The sequence below is a fragment of the Mastomys coucha genome, unplaced genomic scaffold (genome assembly GCF_008632895.1).
Source record: "Mastomys coucha isolate ucsf_1 unplaced genomic scaffold, UCSF_Mcou_1 pScaffold15, whole genome shotgun sequence".
Classification (NCBI taxonomy): Eukaryota; Metazoa; Chordata; class Mammalia; order Rodentia; family Muridae; genus Mastomys; species Mastomys coucha.
In genome coordinates, this window is record NW_022196897.1 from 73,979,204 (window position 1) to 73,999,766 (window position 20,563).

Below are 20,563 nucleotides of genomic sequence, written 5' to 3' on the forward strand. Positions count from 1 at the left end.
AATTTCCAAATTAGAGAAACCATCGGGTTGCAATCAACAAATTTCTCATTCCTCATATTTTTGAATTTCAATCAATTAGGATATGTTGGTAATATTAACTTTCATATTAAGATATTAAGAAAAAGTAATTGTTACTTCCTTTTGTTTTGTTGTAAGAGGTAGAATTAGGTTTGTGAGGATTTGTTGAAAGATTACTTTCTTGCTTCTTCTAGGGTACAGTTTCACTCCTTATGTTGATGTTTTCCATCTATTATCCTTTGTGGGCTGGATTTGTAGAAAGATATTGTATAAATTTGGTTTTGTCATGGAATATCTTGTTTTCTATATTCATGATAATTGAGAGTTTTGGTGGGTATAGTAGCCTGGGCTGACATTTGTGTTCTCTTAGTGTTTGTATGACATCTGCCCAGGATCTTTTAGCTTTCATAGTCTCTGGTGAGAAATCTGCTGTAATTCTGATAGGCCTGCCTTTTATATGTTACTTGATCTTTTTCGTTTACTGCTTTTAAAATTCTTTCCTTGTTAATGCACTTGGTGTTTTTATTATTATGTGATAGGAGGAATTTCTTTTCTGGTCCAGTCTATTTGGAGTTCTGTAGGCTTCTTGTATGTCCATGTGCATCTCTTTCTTTAGGTTAGGGAAGTTTTCTTCTATAATTTTATTGAAGATATTTACTGGCCCATTACACTGGGAGTCTTCATTCTCTTCTTTACCTATTATCCTTAGGTTTGGTCTTCTCCTTGCATCTTGGATTTCCTGGATGTTCTGGGTGGTTGTGAGCCACCATGTGGTTGGTGGGATCTGAACTCAGGACCTTTGGAATAGAAGTCAGTGCTCTTATCTGCTGAGCAATCTTGCCAGCCCCTCTCCTGTATTTCTTTGAAGGTGCTATTTATGTCTTCCTTAAAGTCCTATATCATCATCAATGAGAAGTGATTTTATATCTGAATCTTGCTTTTCCAATGTGATGGCATGTCCAGGACTTGATATGGTGGGAGTATTGGGTTCTGAGGATGCCAAGTAATCTTGGTTTGTGTTGCTTATATCCTTATGCTTGTCTTATGTCATCTGGTTATCTCTAGTTCTACCTGCCCTTGCTAAATCTGACTGGGGCCTAGGCCTGTCCTTCCTGTGATCCTGGTTGTGTCAGAACTCTTCAGAGTCAAGCTATCTCTATGATCCTGTGATTCTGGGATCTTGTAATCCTGGGCTTGTTAAAGCACCTGGGAGTGAAGTTTCCTCTTTTTTTTTTTTACTTTTCTTTTTTTTTTCTGGTACTGGCTGCAGAGTTTGTGCTCAAGGTCTGCTCAGGGCACCAGCCCAGATAGACAGGTAACAATCTGAGCCACTGGGCTAGCAGATTTCCTGTGTGCCTGGTCCCACTGTCACAGTTACTCCTGGTGTTAGGACAGATGTTGTGTCCTCCTCACCTCTGATTCTGGGCATGTAAGGGCATCTGGAGTGGAGCTTCCTCTGGGTGTTGGCTGCAGAGATTGTGCCCAAGGTCTTTCATGCCACCTGCCAGCCCCATAAAATATTTTTATATAAATGAAGTAACAGACGTTCAAAAAAAAAAAAACACAAGTAAATATACATGAAGTTTTTTTTTAAAGTAAAACATGAAAACTTTAAAGGTCTCTTCATTTTCTGTGTAAGCTCTGATTGTTATTATTTCAGAACTTTGATAATTCAGATACACTAGAAACAGAATGCCTAAATTATTTCATTTAGCTTTTGAGATAACATGGTTAAATCTTCTCCCTCAACTTTTTCCCCCTGAAATCTCCCACAGACCACTCTTTTTTCTCTACCTTATCCATGACCTTCTCTAAAAATTTCATTTAAATTTTTTAGCTATTTACTTTTTGTCCTTATCACTGCCCTCCTATAGGTCACCTCCTCCCAACATCCTTACCCCATCCTTCTTCCCTTCTGTGAGCAGGTGGGTGCCCTCTCTGCAAGGCTAGCCATCTCCCTCTCTTTGAGGCCAGTTAAGGCAGCCTAGCTAGTAGAACATATCCCATACACAGACAACAGCTTTTGAGATAGAACCCTGTTCCTGATATTCAGGACTCACACAAGTATCAAGCATCATTGTCTGTTACATATGAGTGGAGAGGTCTATGCTCACCCTGTGTATGTTCTTTGGTTGGTGGTTCAGACTCTATAAGAACCTCACAGGCTCAGAATAGTTCACTCTGCTGGTCTTTTGGTGGAGTTCCGTTTCTTTTGTTGCCACAATCCTTCCTCCTATTCTTCTATAGAGTCCTCCCAGCTCCATCCATTGTTTGTCTGTGGGTGTCTATATCTGTCTGGGTCATCTGCTAGGTGGAGCCTCTAAGTGGACAATGTGCTTCTGTTTGCAGGCATAAGAGTATCATTAATAGTTTTAAAATTGGTGCTAGCTTATGGTATGTGTCTCAAGTTGGACCGGTTATAGGTTGGTCATTCCTTCAGTCTCTGCTCCCTCCCTCCTGCCTGCATTACTTGTAGAGAAGATAAATTTTGGGTTGAACGATTTGTGGGTGGTTTGGCGTCATAATCACACCATCGGGGCTCATGCATGTTAGAGTTCACAGACCCAAATAAGCTAAAGAAGGAAGGTCTAAGTGAAGAAGCTTGACTCTCACTTAGAAGGGGAAATAACATAGTCTTAAGAGAAAGATGGTAGGGATGGAAAGAAGACTCAGGGAGTAAGAGCACTGACTGTTCTTCTGAGGTCCTGAGTTCAATTCCCAGCAACCACATGGTAGAGTCACAACCATCTGTAACGGAAACTGCAATGCTTTCTTCTGGTGTGTTTGAAGACAGTCACAGTGTACTCACATACATAAAATAAATAAATATATATATAAATAAATAAATAAATAAATACATACATACATATATACATATATACATACATACATAAGTAAGTAAATTTTTTTTTAAAAAGAGAGAGGCAAATGGTGAGGGAGGCAGGGGGATACAAAGAAGAATGGGGGAATAGGGATCTGGTGTGGGGAAGAACAGGAGAGATGGCTAGATAACCATGAAAAGTTAATGAATTCTGTAACTGATGGGGGTGAGGAGGTGGAGGGATATCTCCAGGATGACACAGAGTCCTGTGATATAGGAAGCACCCCAGAATCAGTGGGGGTGACCTTAGTTAGCCGTGACTCACTACATTGTGGCTATGATTCCTGAAGGGTCTACCATGTATAGCCAGACAAAAATCCTCAGTGTAGTGATAAAGATCTTTTTTTTTTAAGTAGGATTTTCCATGCAATTTATTCTTATCATATTTTCCCTCTTTTAATTCTTCCCATGACTTCTATGCACTCACTATAAATAAATATCGAACAAACTCTTCTCTTCAATCAAAATCAGGCAAACAAAAAGGAATAAAAAGAGAAAAACATAAGAAATATACACACATATACACAATAAAAAATAAAAACATAAAATTAGCAACCATCATATACAAGAAAAGTCTATTAAAATACTCCCAATAAACAATTTTACAAAAGTATTACTGAGGAATTTTTTTTATGTTGGCCATCTACTGCATAGTAGGTAGGTATAGCACCTCCATTAATTGTGTTGAACATACTCAGACTTCACTGAAGAATATTAATTTTATTCCCTTGAAATCACATATCAATTCCAGATAGCTTCTTAGTTTGAGTCCTACTGAACTCTGACACCTCATCTTGTTTTGAACCTGTGAAGTCCCTGGGTATGGTACAAGATTTTGTGGCAGGTTTTCATATATACCTCAGACTGTTAGTCTCTAGAAGACACTGTTTCTTAGAGAAATCCTTCTACTATTGGTAGTAACATATTCCAGTCTTTACTGCTTTGCTCCTTGAGCTCTGAGCAATGTGATTATGATTATGATTATATAATTTAAGACAGTATGATTATGATTATGATTATATAATTTAAGACAGTATGCTCTAAATCTTTCAGTGTATACATGTTATCTAGTTGTGGTTCTCTGTGCAAGTTCCCATCTAATCTATGTGAAAACTTCTCTGATGATGACTGAGTGAGGGATATATCTATGAATAAGGTAGGATGTTACTAGGAAATATTCTATTGCTATGTTGCTATAGTAATATTATTTAGTTTTCCTCTAGGACCATGGCCTATTTAGTCTACGTCTCATGGGCACTAATACACTTTTGGACAAGAATTATATCCTGTGAAATAAACTTAGATCCAATTAGAGTAGATGATAACCATCACAGCATCTTGACACTGTTCTACCATCATAGCATGTAGAAAGGTCAGTATTGTAGATCTCAGGCTTTTAACTTGGTATAGTGTTTACTTTTCTCCTTAATAGTATGCAGAGTACCTGTTAGTACCATGAAAATTCTAGTACCAGGAACTAGTCAGTAGAGGCAAAGGCACTAATTAGGCACCAGCTCAATATTGTTATGTTCAATTAGGTATGTGTGTTATCATAAAAAACTGAGGATATTACCCTCAGTTTATAGTCAGAAACCAATAGCTTTTGCAATAGCCTGAGATTTTAGTCATTTTTAGGGAGAAGGAGTGTCATTGAGAATGAGATTTCAGGTTTCAAAAGCCTAGGCCAGACCCAGTCTTGATCTTTTTGCCATAGGCTTGTAGATGAAATGTAAGCTCCCAGATACTGCTCCAACTCCTTGCCTGCCTGCAGACATGATTCTTGACATAATTTTCATGAATTATACCTTAGAAACTGTAACAATTTTGCAATTATATATAAGACACTTTGGTCATGGTGTCTCTTGCATAACAATAAAATAGAAACCAAGACAAACCATATCCTCAAAAAACTTTATATTCCACTGCAGAAACTCTTGCTATTCCACAAATGTTTCCTCTCTATTCGTAGGAATGAGAATTTGAAAATAGACCTATCAGCAGAGGAACGTACTAGGGCATGAAGTTTACAATAAGGAATATTATTAACTAATTAAAAATGTTATGAACTTTCTGCTGGGTTTCCTAGAGGCCACACCAATTTCAGATAAGAGCCCATTATATACCATATGCCCACCAACTACCCTAAAAGCAAATCATACACCTATAAACTGCAACCATACCCTAAGCTCCTTTTTCAAACCCACAGCTCCACCTGCTTTCCTGGAGGCCATGCCTTTACTGGGCTCCAGATTCAGGCCTACAACTTCAGCAGAAAGCCTTGCATGTGATGTGGACACTTGTAAAATTTTAATAATTTTTCATTTATACTTATGACCCAACTGCTGTCATTTGTGAGAGCAACATTCTACTTTAGTTTTGTCTTTCTGGAATTCTAAGTGTCTTTCCTGTTTGTGTGTTAATTTCTTGTCAGAAAAGGGAGTCTAACTCATAATGTCTTTGAATATGTCTTCTGTCTTCATTTGTTTATTTAGCTCTTTCTTTAAACATTTTAACTCATTATTGCATATATTTAGTCATGATCTAAATTTCTTGGATGTTCTACTCCTAAGTGTTTTAGTTATTGCTACTTAATAACTTTAGATTTTCTTAGTTGAATCACAGTTGTAGTACATGGTTGTATTCTCTTTCTGATATTCTTTTTTTCTTCAAGATCTTTTATTTATGCTGCTCCTAATGTGATGTGATATATATTTATATAGTATGTACATATTATATATAATACATATTATATCAATTTAATGAAGATGGGGCTATGTTGTTGGGTTAACTTAGAAAACCTGGTTGAAAGACTTCTGTCTAAGGCTTAACCTTTGAAATATTAAAAAATCTCTATGTATTTTTTTGTGGAACAAGCTGGTTAAGGAGTAACTTACACCATATTAATTTCTAGCATTAATTAACATATACAGAATATTGATTATTAATTTTTATATCAGCTCCTGAATCCAGGTTCTTGTGCTAGTCAACTCCTTTCCTGACTTTTTTCCATAATGATCAATAATGAGGAAGCAAAGCCAAATAAATGCTTTCATCCCCTACTTTTTTAGGTCATAGTTTTTTATCACAGGAACAGTAACCATAGCTCAGTCAGAAATAGGATCCAGGATGGTTTAGTATTGCTGAGATAGATGTGACCTTGTCACTTTGGCAAGGATTGTGGAATGACTTTTAAGACTATTGGAACTTTCTGCGGTGGAAAAAAAAAAAGACCCACTGAGTGTTGAGACATCATTCAGTTGTGATGTAGGGGCTTAGAAGATAAGAGTGATGAAAGCAATGCAAATGACAAACTATTGACTTCTGAAGTTTCAGAAGTAAACAAAGACTGTACTGGGGCATTTGTATGAAGAGTCTGTGGCATCTGATCAACTGTAGCTGAATAATTGAATGTGATTATCAAGAGACTAGAACCACTAAAGTAAAACTTTTGTACTGCTGGAATAGTGAAAACTGGTAAGCTGGGTTGATTAAGAAAAGGTCCTGATCACTGAGATCAAATCTCCTGGGAAGGTTTTTCTCAGAATCTGGAGAGGAAGTTTAATCTAACAACATGCTCTCTTTCCTAAGGGATCATATCCAAAGAATTGATCTAGCCAGAATCCAGACATGCCCTGGATTATAACATATTATATTTAGAAAACAGATGCATCTTCAGTACACAACTTTAATTCCTAACAGTGATGGTAAATTTAGTTTGTAGAAGTCATAAGCCATGTTTGAAAGTGATGTTTAATTGAGTGACAGGCAAAGTGATAAATCAGAGAAAGATTTGACAGAATAAGGATACAACAGTCTTAAAAAAGAACAGCACATGAAAGATAGGCTATTTAAGAGTAACAAGAGGGGGGGGTAGAAGGAGGTAGTGTATGATGTGTATGTATTGAAGTTTTACTGGGATAGTTTCACAAAGATAGGTTACACAGCATGCTAGGAGTGTCTAATGGCCGAGAAGCACTTAAAGAAGCAACCATCCTCCAATCGACGGACTCTAAAAACTGCATAATAAAGTTGTTTCAAGGTATTTGCATGAATCTCACAAAGAAGGACAAACAAAGTAGTCATAGTAGGTGCCCCAGGGGAGAGAAATGGGTGAGAAATGAGTGAGGCTGGGAAATACATGGGGATCAGATGTGTGTATGTGTGTGTGGGGACATGTTTCAGGGCATCTCTGGGACTAGCAGGCAATCTGGATGGAGGAGGCTATAGTCTATGGGGGTGAATATAATTGAGATTACTACCAGCATAGTATGTGTGAGAGGTCTTGGAGATAGAATGAAAAGTGTGTGTGGGGGGGTAAGTCTGGGACTTGCTGGAGACCTGGCAGAGGAGGATTCTGGGAGTCTGTGTGGATGACTCTAGCTGAGACTCCTGGAAGCTGGGGATATGGAGACTGAAGTGGCCACCTCTTGCAGCCAGGAAGGACTTCCAGTGGAGAGAAGGAGACATAAACTCTCCTTTTATTTTTAAGTACTGTATGCAGCAGGTTTTTTGTTTTGTTTATGTTTTTTTTTGGGTCAGTGTGATAAAATACTTGTAAAGACCAAGTATATTTGTAAAGGACAAGTGCGTTGAAACTAATGAACAACTTTGATCAGCAGTTTTTAATTGGTGATTTATTTACACTTCAAATGTTATCCCGCTTCCTGGTTTCCTCTCTGCAAACCTCCTTTTTTATCCCTCCCCTCCTTCTTCCACCTCCCTGTTTCTATGAGGGAGCTTTGGCACCCACTCACCCACTTCTGCCTACTGCCCTAGCATTCTCCTATGATGGGAATCAAGCCTTCACAAGATGAAAGGCCTATCCTCCCATTGAGAACAGATAATTCAATCCTCTGCTACATATACAGCTAGAGCCATGGTACCTCCATGTATATTCTTTGGTTCATAGTTTCATCCCTGGTAGCTCTGGGGAGTCTTGCTGGTTGATATTGTTGTTCTTCCTATGGGATTGCAAAGGCCTTCAGCTCCTTCAGTCCTCCCCCTAACTCCTCTATTGGAGTCCCTGTGCTCAGTCTGATGCTTGGCTGGGAGCATCCACATCTGTATTGGTCAGGCTTCTGCAGAACCTCTCAGGCAATAGCCAACAAGCACTACTTGGCATAATTTTTAAGACAGAACTGGCGTGGTGGGACAAATCTAAACAGGGCCCACATCCTAGAATGCTCTTTAACTCTAAGTAGTCTATTAGCTGTTAGATGAATCCATTGACATGTTTAACAGTTGGAAAAAAAACAAGGCTGCCATGACCCTTTGTACTAGGGAAACACAATTACACAACACTCAGAGGTGTAGTGATTTTCCCAGGATTTTTCCCTCTCACTATGTTGTGTCTGTGATGTCACTCTATGTTTTCAAAAATAAAATTGTAAAATTCTTCTTTCTTTCAAATAGTTAATAACTAAGTACAATTATGAGATCATTGTTTCTCCATTGTACCATTTAAGTGGACTGTAAAACCTGGAAAAATTTCCAGATACCCTATCCTTTTCTATCAGTTGTGTTGCATTTTTATGAAAATACTCTGTACTGAATTTTATTAGTAAAATATAAAGTCACTGTATAAATAGATAAAACTCTGTACATACTAAAATTATTCACTGAAAGAGATCTGAAAACCCTATGCCTTTCCTCCAAGGATAAAGGAATTTCATGAATGAATAGGAGAGGAGATTTGACCTGGGGCCTGAACCACCCTTGGGTAAAACAATATATTTTGGACCTAACAGACCTGCACCATCATTAAATCACAACAGTTGTGGTTGTTTGCACAGGATTAAAGTCATTCAACATTCCAACTTAAAGCAAGGACGTTCTCATGTACTAGACTAGATAAGGATGCAGAGACTCAACAGCTGCTGGAGGAGAGTGAGTCTGTTTTCTTTAAGGATATGGCCTCTGGTTAGTCAAGCATCACACAGGGTATGTCCTCAAACATAAATATATTCAGAAAGCATGAGTGGGATTTGATATGCTATCAAAACAACCACAATGACCCTTGAACTGAGGTTGATCCACAGCCTGCTGTTCATGGGTCTCCCCCAGGAGAAACCTGTTCTTCCAGGAGTGTTCTCACTCCTAGGCTTGGAGGTGAGATAGCCACTTTCTCTCCAATAACTGTCTGGATCAGGCAGCTAGGAGCACACAGGGCACAAGAACAGTGGAGCAGCTAGGACAGGATCCTTCCAGTAGCCATCTGCACGCAGAGCTTGGGCTGTTCCAGCACCCTCTGTACACAAGTTCTGCCAGGAGAGATCTGGTCTCCCAAGAGTGCTGACACAGGCTTGCAGACCCACAGTAGGAACAAGCTCCAGGCAGAGACAGCAAGAACATCTCACACCAGAGATAGCCAGATAGCAAAAGGCAAACACAAGAATCTTACCAACAGGAACCCAAGACTACTTGGCATCATCAGAACTCAGTTCTCCCAACACAGCAAGTTCTGGATACCCCAGCACTCCAGAAAAGCAAGATGTGGATTTAAAATCACATCTCATGATGCTAATAGGGGATTTTAAGAAGGACATAAATAACTCCCTTAAAGAAATATAGGAGCACGCAGGTAAATAGGTAGAAGCCCTTAAAGAGGACGCACAAAAATTCCTTAAAGAATTATAGGAAAACACAATCAAACAGGTGAAGGAATCAAACAAAACAATCCAGGATGAAAAATGGAACTAGAAACAATAAAGAAAACACAAAGGGAGAAAACTCTGGAGATAAAACCTTAAGAAAGCCATCAGGAGGCATAGATGCAAGCATCAGCAACAGAATACAAGAAATGGAAGAGAGAATCTTGGGCACAGGAGAAAACATTGACACAACAATCAAAGAAAATACAAAAGGATACTAAATTAAAGCATCCAGGAAATCCGTGACACAATGAAAAGACCAAATCTAAGAAAAATAGGTATAGAAGACAGCTGGGATTCCCAACTCAAAGGGCTAGGAAACATATTCAACAAAATTATAGAAGAAAACTTCTCTAACCTAAAGAAAGAGATGTCCATAAACATACAAGAAGCCAACAGAACACCAGAGTGAATCAGAAAAGAAATACTCCCCATCACATAATAATCAAAATACCAAATGCGCAAGACAAAGAAAGAATATTAAAAGCAGTAACTGAAAATGGTTAAGTGACATAAAAAGACAGGCCTTTCAGAATTACACCAGACTTCTCACCAGAGTCTATGAAAGCCATAAGATCTGGAAAAACATCATACAGACCCTAAGAGAACACAAATGCTATCCCAGGCTACTATACCCAGCAAAACTCTTAATAACCATAGATGGAGAAATCAAGATATTCCATTTTAAAAAATATTTATACAATTTCTCTCTATAAATCCAGCCCTTCAAAAGATAATAAATTAAAAACTCCAAGACAAGGAGGGAAACTACACCCTAGAAAAAGCAAGAAAATAATCTTTTAACAAACCATAAAGAACATAGCTCCTGAAATACCATAATTACACCATTAACAACAAAAAATAACAGCAACAATCTTTTTGTCCTTAACATCTCTTAATATAAATGGACTCAATTTTTCAATAAAAAGACATAGTCTAACAGACTGGATATCTAAACAGGATCTAACATTTTGATACATAAAGGAAACCCACATCAGTAACAAAGACAGAAGCTACCTCAGAGTAAAAGGAGGGAAAACAGTTCTCCAAGCAAATGGTCCTAAGAAACAAGCTGGAGTACACATTCTAATACTGAATAAAATAGACTTTCAACTTAAAGTTACCAAAAAGATAAGGAAGTACACTTCATACTCATCAAAGGAAAAATCTACCAAAAAGAACTCTCTATTCTGAACATCTCTGCTTGTAATGCACTCTAGAACAAAAAGAAACAAATTCACCCAAGGGGAGTCGACTGCAGGGAATAATCAAACCAGGGCTGAAATTAACCAAATAGAAACAAAAAGAACTATACAAAGAATCAACCAAACCAGGAACTGGTTCTTTGAGAAAATCAACAAACAGATAAATCCTTAGCCAGACTAACTAGAGGGCACAGAAACAGTATCCTAATTAACAAAATCAGAAATGAAAAGGGAGACATAATAACAGAAACTGAGGAAATCCAAAAAATCCTGAGATCCTACTACAAAAGCCTATGCTCAACAAAATTGGAAAATCTGGATGAAATGGGCTTCTTTTTAGACAGATACCAGGAACTACAGTTAAATCAAGATCAGAAAAATGATCTAAACAGTCCCATATCTGCTAATGAAATAGAAACAGTCATTAATAGTTTCCTAACCAAAAAAAGGCAAGGACCAGATGGGTTTAGTGCAGAAGTTTTATCAGACCTTCAAAGAAGACCTAATACCAACACTCTTCAAACTATTCCACAAAATAGAAACATTAGGTACTCTACACAATTTGTTCAGCAAATTACTCTGATACCCAACCCACACAAAGACCCAACAAAAAAGAGAATTTCAGACCAATTTCTTTTATGAATATAGATGCAAAAATAATCAATAAAATTCCCGCAAATGAAACCTAAGAACACATCAAAATGATCATCCACAATGACCAAGTAGGCTTCCACTCAGGAATGCAGGGATGGTTCAATAAATGGAAATCCATCAACTTATTTGACTATAAATATAAGCTCAAAAAAAATTCCCCATAGATGCTAAGAAAGCATTTGACAAAATCCAAGACCCCTTCATGATAAAAGCTTTGGAAATGTCAGGAATTCAAGGTTCATACCAAAACATAGTAAAAGCAATATACAGCAAACCAGTAGCCAACATCAAACTAAATGGAGAGAAACTTGAAGCAAGCCCACTAAAATCTGGGACTAGACAAGACTGGCCACTCTCTTCCTACATATTCATTGTAGTACTAAAAATCCTAGCCAGATCAATTAGACAACAAAAGGAGATCAAAGGGATACAAATTGGAAAGGAAGAATTCAAAATATCACTATTTGCAGATGATATGATAGTATACTAAAGTGAACCAAAAAATTATACCAGAGAACTTCTAAACACGATAAACAACTTCAGCAAAGTAGCTGAATTTAAAATTAACTCAAACAAATCAGTGGCCTTCCTGTACTCAAAGGATCAACAAGCTTGAGAAAGAAATTATGGAAACAAGACCATTCACAGTAATCACAAATAAAATCAAATATCTTTGTGTGACTCTAACTAAGCAAGTGAAAAGTCTGTATGACAAGAACTTCAAGTCTCTGAAGAAAGAAATCGAAGAAGACCTGAGAAGATGGAAAGATCTCCCATGCTCATGGATTGGTAGAATTAATATAGTAGAAATGGCCATTTTGCCAAAAGCAATCTACGGATTCAATGCAATCCCCATCAAAATTCCAACTCAAGTCTTCACAGACTTGGAAAGAGCAATTCGTAAATTCATCTGGAATAACAAAATAAGGAAGGAGAGTGAAAACTAACCTCAACAAAAGAAGAACTTCTGGTGGAGTCACCATCCCTGACCTCAAAATGTACTAGTGTGCAATTGTCATAAAAAATTGCATGGTATTGGTACCATGACATGCAGGTAGATCAATGGAATAGAATTGAAGACCCAGAAATGAAACTACTCACCTATGGTTACTTGATCTTTGACAAAGGTGCTAAAACCATTTAGTGGAATAAAAGCCAGCATTTTCAACAAATGGTACTGGCTCAACTGGCAGTTAGCATGTAGAAGAATGCAAATAGATACATTCTTATCTCCTTTACAAAACTCAAGTCCAAGTAGATCAAGGGCCTTCACATAAAACCAGATATACTAAAACTAATAGAAAAGAAAGTGGAGAAGAGCCTCAAATACATGGGCACAGGGGAAAAGTTCCTGAACAGACCACCAATAGCTTATGCTCTAAGATCAAGAATTGACAAATGGGACTTCATAAAATTGAAAAAGCTGCTGTAAGGCAAAGGACACTGTCAATAAGACAAAACAGCAACAGATTGGAAAAAATATCCTTACCAATCCTACATCTGATAGACGGTTAATATCCAATATATACAAAGACTCAAGAAGTTGCCAGAATCAAGTAACACTAACCAAAGAGTACACAGGGTGGGACTAATTGCTCCAGCAGCATATGAGAGGATGGCCAAGTTGGTCATCAATGGAAGGAGAGGCCCTTGGTCCTGTGAAGGTTCTATGCCCCAATGTAGGGGAATGCCAGGGCCAGTAAGCAGGAGGGGATGGAGTGGTGAGCAGGGGGAGGGGGAGAAGAACAGAGGTTTGTTTTAGTTTTTGGTTATTTTATTTTATTTCATTATTTTTTGGTGGGGAACCTGGGAAAGGAGATATTGTAAATAAAGAAAACATCTAATTTAAAAAATGGGGTATAGAGCTAAACAAAGAATTCTCACCTGAGGAATACTGAATGACAGAGAAACACCTAAAGAAGTGTTTAATATCTTTAGTCATCAGGGAAGTGCAAGTCAAAACAACCATGAGATTCCACCTTACTGCACTCAGAATGGCTAAGATCAAAACCCAGGTGACAGCAGATTCTGGTGAGGATGTGGGGATGGAGGAAAACTCCTCCATTGCTGGTGGGATTGCAAGCTGGTAGAACCACTCTGGAAATCAATTTGACAGTTCCTCAGGAAATGGAACACAGAGGACCACTCCTGGGCATATACCTAGATGAATCTCCAACATGTACTAAGGACACATGCTCCACTATGTTCATGGCTAATAGCCAGAAGCTGGAATGAACCCATATGTCCCTCAAAAGAGGAATGGATATAGAAAATGTGGTTCATTTGCACAATGGAGTACTACTCAGCTATTTAAAACAATGAATACATGAAATTCTTATGCAAATGGTGGAACTAGAAAATTTCATCCTGAGTAAGGTAACCCAATCATAAAAGAACACGCATGGTATGTACTCACTGATAGGAGGATATTAGCCCAGAAGCTTGGAATACCCCAGATACAATCCACATACCACAAGAAATTCAAGAAGGAAGACCAAAGTCTGGAGACTAAGGTCCTTCTTAGAAGGGAGAACAAACTACCTGTGGAAGTAGTTGCAGAGACAATGTGTGGAGCAGTGACTGAAGGAATGACTATACAGAATCCACCCCAACTGGGGATCTATCCCATATACAGTAACCAAACCCAGACACTATTTTGGATGCCAACAAGTGCTTGATGATAAGAGCCTATTATAACTGTCTCCTAAGAGGCTCTACTAGTGACTGACAAATACAGGGATTGAGGTTCGCAGCCATCAGTTGGACTGAGCACAGGGTCCCATTGGAGGAGCTAGAGAAAGGAGCCAAGGAGCTGAAGGGGTTTGCAGCCCCTTAGGAGGAAAAACAGTATGATCTAAAGAGTACCTCCCGAGCTCCCAGGGACTAAAACACCAACCAAAGAGTACACATGGTGGAACTCATGACTCCAGCTGCATATGTAGCAGAAGATGGCCTAGTTGTTCATCAATGGGAGGAGAGGCCCTTGATCCTGTGAAGCCACTATGTCCCAGTGTAGGGGAATGCCAGGGCCAGGAAGCAGGAGTGGGTGGATGATTAGAGGGGGGGAAGGGAATAAGGGGTTTTCAGAAGGGAATCCAGGAAAGGGGATAACATTTGATATGTAAATAAAAAATATCTAATGATAAAAAAAGAATTAAAAAAAGAACAACAACAACAAAAAAAACCAACAAGAAGACATAAAGTCATGAATTAGTATATGGTAAAGATGAGGGGAGAAATTAAAATGAAAATGAAAAAATATACTAATTATATATCTACTTTTTAAAAAATAGAATGCAATATTAAAGTAGAAAGTAAATTAATAAAATAATACTTTAAAAATGTTTATTTTATTGGAATAATTGACAAAGTTAGATAATGTGAAATAAGATGTTTTTTTGAATCTAAATGATGTATTTAATAAGCAGCAAATCTGGGGAAAATGATACTTATAAAATAAAATGGAAAATTATATTTATCCTGGTATCTATCCCTGCAATTTCCTTGTATACTTAAGCTTCAGTTGTTACTGCTGCTGCAAACAGTGGATTTGGAATAACTTATTATATTTGATATATAAGGTTATATAGAACACTATTTTTGTGTTTTAAATGTAAACATTTTATTACACTGGCTAAAATACCACCACTACCATCACCACGTGGCATCACCACCACCATCACCACCACCATCATTTGAATAGTGTTTTGTCTTCACTCTGGTATTAGAAATATTGGAAGAGCAGGTGATTTGTAGTGAGACAAACAAGATTCAACAAGATTTCTCTAACTTTTCACATCAAATTTTCTTTTCATATAATGAATTTATTAAAAATGGAAATACAGGGTAATGTCTGGATATCCAGAAAACATGGAGATCAGTTAATGCAAATGTATATGTTTAAAAATAAACAAAGCCATCATCCTTAGTAGCATATCCATAGTGAGTTACAGCAAAATTCAAAGGTTTTGCTCAAGAAAGTCCACTGCTGAATGAAAAGATTCTTCTAAAACATTTGTAGGAGTGAGAGTATTGGGAAATTTCATGGTTGAAAGGATGTGAATTCGAGGCTAGCTCTTTTTCTTAATGAAATAGATTGAAGTCAAAGAGGATAGCACTTCAAAAATATTGAAGGAGAGGTGAATATTGCTTATTGAAATTTTTGGTCATTTTTGATTGCCCACAGTATTTCATTTTCTAATTTGTGAAAAGATGCTACAAATAATAACATTTTAGAATATAGAAAATCTCCTTAAAAAACAAAGAAAAAGAAACAAAAAGCATATTCCTAATGCACATTTTGAAAATAAGATAATATCCATGCATCCAGAAAGTTAATGCAAGATATTATGTAACAAAACACTTTTAAATGACCCCTTGCTCATGCAGAACTCCTTGGTAGTAATGACAGTTAAGATGATCTGTGAAATGAGATATGATACACCAAAACGTATCTATGAGGTGGTAAAGAGTCTGATTAGTCATAAAATAATTAAAATGAGCATGTTTAGTAGGGTATTGAGAATACAATCAGACAGTTATGAAAAACTGGGTAGGAATACTATTTCTCCAAATTGGAAATATTGGAGATTATTTAAAAGATGTGAGAGGCAAAGTGAAGCCTGTTGGCTGGCGATGTCCTTATGGATAGGGAAATGTCTATTTCATTGAGTGCCACTATAATTCACAATAAGTCTTTATCCCTTACCAACAATAGCATCATATGTAAAGTATGAGGATGATAGCCAGGAGTGAAATTGTTGAATATTCCCCAGAAAATATTGAGCCCAGAAGCCAATTAGGATATAGCAAATTAGAAAGGCTTGGCCTCAAGGGAATTATGTCTCATTGGTAGCAGCTGAAAACAAAAGTGATTATTCGGTTTGTTCTGGAATTAGAGTTAAAGATGGAAAGACTCACTGGACTCAGGTAGGTTTCTTCTCCTACTGTTACTTGCAACACTAGGAGAAGAAGAACACTGTAATTTATTTAAAACATGAACAGCACAGTAGACGAATGAATGAGTACATGGCTCACCTGGTTATGTCATTGCAAAAATTATGCCAACTAAAGAACAGAGACATACATTTTTAAGATATTTGTGAATCTGAATGCCATTACTTGCTTGTAGAAGGTTGGTAAATTTAGATAATATTTTGCTATTTATTAATGTGAATAGTATTATCAAACTATTCCATTTCAAAGATGTGCACACATGATGTGCTATGAGAAACATTAATTTCTTGTAATTTCATTCAAATAATAATAGATGATCAGTGCTATGAATAGCAGTATATAACAGCTCAAGTTTATATAATATCAACCTCATTATTTTGGGATTATACAGCCCAATCTATATTATCTTTTTTATGATACAACAAACAAACTCAAAAGACATTTTATAGTGTAAACATATACATTAATATGTTAAGACAGGAAACAGGAATGAGATAGCTTTTTTTTTCTTTCCACATTTTCCAAGAAAAGAATAATTTTAAGCCAGAATAATCAGTTCTTAATTATTTTTTCTTGGTTCTTAATTTTGAAGTTCCATGAGTAGGGTCCAACTTATATAATTAACACAACAGTTAAAATTATGCACCATATAAGAAGAGTAGCTAGATTTTTAAATAAATCATTTTTTACTTTCTGTAAATGCTATAAAACTAACCTTGTCAAAAATGATTCATCTATTATCTAAGAATTTGGTTGTTTCATAATTACTTTAAGCAAATAATATAGCAAATGCAGTTAATGTACTGAAAATAAGACTCTTGTCTTATTGTATAAGAGAAAAGAAAGCTCTGTACTGCTTATCTTTCATTAGATATTTTATATCTATTATATTGATTTTGGATGAGCTTCAATTTCATTTAAATACATTTACTGATAATATGTAGCCAATACTTAGACAAGTAAGACAAATAATGAGTTTATATCTACATTTGTAACTCAATATGTGTTAAACTTCTACAACAGAAGCCTTTGTAAAGTCTACAAATTCCTCTTGCCTGAGCTACTTCTTCAGCTTAATGCATATCCTTAATAAACTATGTAACACTGGCATTATGTTTTTATCTATGGATAATAATTCCAACCATTGTGGTAATAAGTGCTATTTTATTACAGCACTGATAATTTTTATTATAATTTAGACCAAGAAGAAAGAAGAATAAAGAGAACTATTTTTCATTTTCAGAATTTGCTCTTTAAGCAATTACTAATTGTCCTGACATTAAAGTATCTTTATTCACAGTGTTTCTGGATGTTTATCTCACCACTAGGATAGAAAATCTAGAAATGATCACACGAATTAGAATTTATCATCAACTTCATACTCTGTCATCAAGTTGTCAATGGTGATTTTCTGCTATAATTTTGTGAATTTAACTGCCATCAGTTTTCAATTCTGTAATTTTGTAAAAGTTTCAGACATTTAAATAATAGGCAAAATTTGTTTTTAGAATGACTGTGCAAGTGACATTATAAGTATATGTAATTTTATTTTTCCATGTTTTCTCAAATAACAGTGAAATCAAAGCATTATAAATACAAATTAAAAAAAATAAATACAAATTCATGTCAATTAAACTACATATAAAATGCATGCTGAAAGGATTCAATATAGAAGAGTGGATTCATTTATCAATAACAATAAACAAGCATTCTCTGACATACACTTATTTTCTAAAAAAGACAAATGCAAGAGACCAAAGCTTCTAATGTTTTCAGGCATTTTCAGGTTATTTACAAACCCAGAGGCATTTTGTAACACTGGCTTGATCATTTTTTTTCTTAAAGACTTAGTGCTTGCTGTCTAGTTTGTTGAAATCAGTGAGTGATGTTAAGAGACAGATGGTTTAATGAAATAGGTATCACTAAGAATACATAGCAAAACCATACCATAGCTATATCCATAAATTTATTAAAATTTGATGCTGTAGTAAGAGATTAAACTATGGTTATTAACATGATGCACGAAATCCTTTGGTTCAATTTCTTGAAATGTTTAGTTTTTCAAATTTTTGGAGCTTCCTATACAGTTTTTGTTATTTCTTTCATATCAATTTAATATGATAACAACTTTTAGGCTTCTCAATACCACAGCCTCAGGATGAATGTAAAAGTCAAGTCAGGAATTATTTATACTGAACAATTATCAACTGCTAACTTTAAATACTTGAGGGAATTTTTGGAGATTGTGTCAGTTTAAGAGTGAGTTGTTTCTAGACTATTTTATGAATCCACAGAATATTTTCTATATAATAAAATTGGAATCTGAATGTTGACTACAATCTTCTTGCCTAGATAAATTAAAACCCAGTCTGTTTTTTAATGCTTTCTGCATCTATTCAGGCACAGAACAAAGAAGAATGGATGATGGAAACTGCTCCTCAGTCACTGAATTTATTCTACTGGGAATCACTAATGACCCTAGCATGAAAGTGGTTCTATTCATTGTATTTCTTATCATCTATCTCATTATTCTTGTGGCAAATGTTGGAATGATTGTTTTGATCAGAATAGATCCCCAGCTTCACACACCAATGTACTTCTTCCTCAGTCACCTCTCTTTCTCAGATGTCTGTTATTCTACTGCTGTTGGACCAAAGATGCTAGTAGACCTTCTGGCCAAATGCAAATCTTTATCCTTTTTGGGCTGTACATTGCAGTTTTTCTTCACCTGTATCTTTATAGATGCCGAGTGTGTGCTGCTGGCAGTGATGGCCTATGATCGGTACAAGGCTATCAGCGAGCCCCTAATGTATGCTGTAGACATGTCCAGTAGATTTTGTTACCAACTTCTAGCTGGAGTTTATGTATTAGCATTGATAGATACTCTGATGCATACTATAATAACCTTTAGGTTATGTTTCTGTAGGTCAAATGAGATTAATCATTTCTTTTGTGATCTTCCACCGATCCTGTTATTATCTTGCTCAGATACACATGTCAACGAATTAGCATTATTTGTATTTTCTGGGTTTGTTGAGTTGTGCACTATTTCAGGACTTCTTGTCTCTTACTGTTACATTATTACATCAGTCTTGAAGATCAACTCTGACGAGGGCAGGTTCAAAGCTTTCTCCACCTGTGCCTCCCACCTGACTGCAGTTGCAATTTTTCAGGGAACTCTGTTCTTTATGTATTTCCGGCCAAGTTCTTCATACTCCTTAGATCAAGATAAAACAGCCTCATTGTTTTATACCCTGGTGATTCCAATGCTCAACCCTCTGATTTACAGCCTGAGAAACAAAGATGTGAAAGAAGCCCTGTACAAATTGAGAAATAAAAGGTCATTTAAATAATTGTATTATATTTATGTGAAAGATATAGTAGCAGTGATTGTTGTAAAATTATACTGCATGCATTATACAGTATCTATGCCATCTAATTTAATTAATTAAAAATATTTTTTCTTAAATTTTAGAGACAAGATAATGTTACTGATATGCCAATGGTTCATGTTTCATTATTTATTATTTCAGCTACAAAAATTGTTTTTTATTTTAATTTCATTATGCTTTCCTGAATTATACTGGTTTTCTTATTATGTTGTATTTTATTTTACTGAATCTGCAAGGAATCTCTAGATTCTTAAAAATGAATCTTTATTAAGTGAAAGACATAGATATTTACTACATATTCTAAGCATTCATATTTTAAAGAAAGAATAAATTATACCTTTTATTGCATTAAAATGTATTTTGAGAGTAATCTAGAGCAAAATCTTTATACCCAATGTCCATAATAAAAAAGTTTCTTGAATGAGAACCTGTTAAGTTCATCCATGACCTCCAGGGAAAAATGACAAGGGATACAAAATAGGCAATTATTGACTGGGGCCTTTGAGAATGCTCTCTGTGATGACAACAAAGAATTATTTTGAAAAATCTTCATGGAGTCACAAGAAGCAACTGAAAAAAGAAAGGAAAAAGGGGGAGAAGAACCTCTCTCTCCCTCCCTCTCTCTCTCTCTCTCTCTCTCTTGTATCACACACACACACACACAATTCTGGATGAATCATACTTTACCAAGCTTGAAAAAGCAAGTTGTTTTCCCACACAGCTTATACAACCCATCAAAATCATTCAAGCAATATAGAAATTACAATATGACTACATTCTGTTTTTTTATTAGATATTTTCTTTATT

General features: G+C 36.1%; 1 protein-coding gene across 1 annotated transcript; it reads left to right on the plus strand.

The window, feature by feature from the left end:
• The first annotated feature begins 18,750 nt into the window (after positions 1-18,750).
• Positions 18,751-19,754, plus strand: LOC116092144 (olfactory receptor-like protein OLF2). The gene has a single exon (XM_031373495.1). The coding sequence runs from the start codon at positions 18,782-18,784 to the stop codon at positions 19,715-19,717; it is 936 nt and encodes a 311-aa protein (XP_031229355.1). The 5' UTR covers positions 18,751-18,781; the 3' UTR covers positions 19,718-19,754.
• Positions 19,755-20,563: the final 809 nt, after the last annotated feature.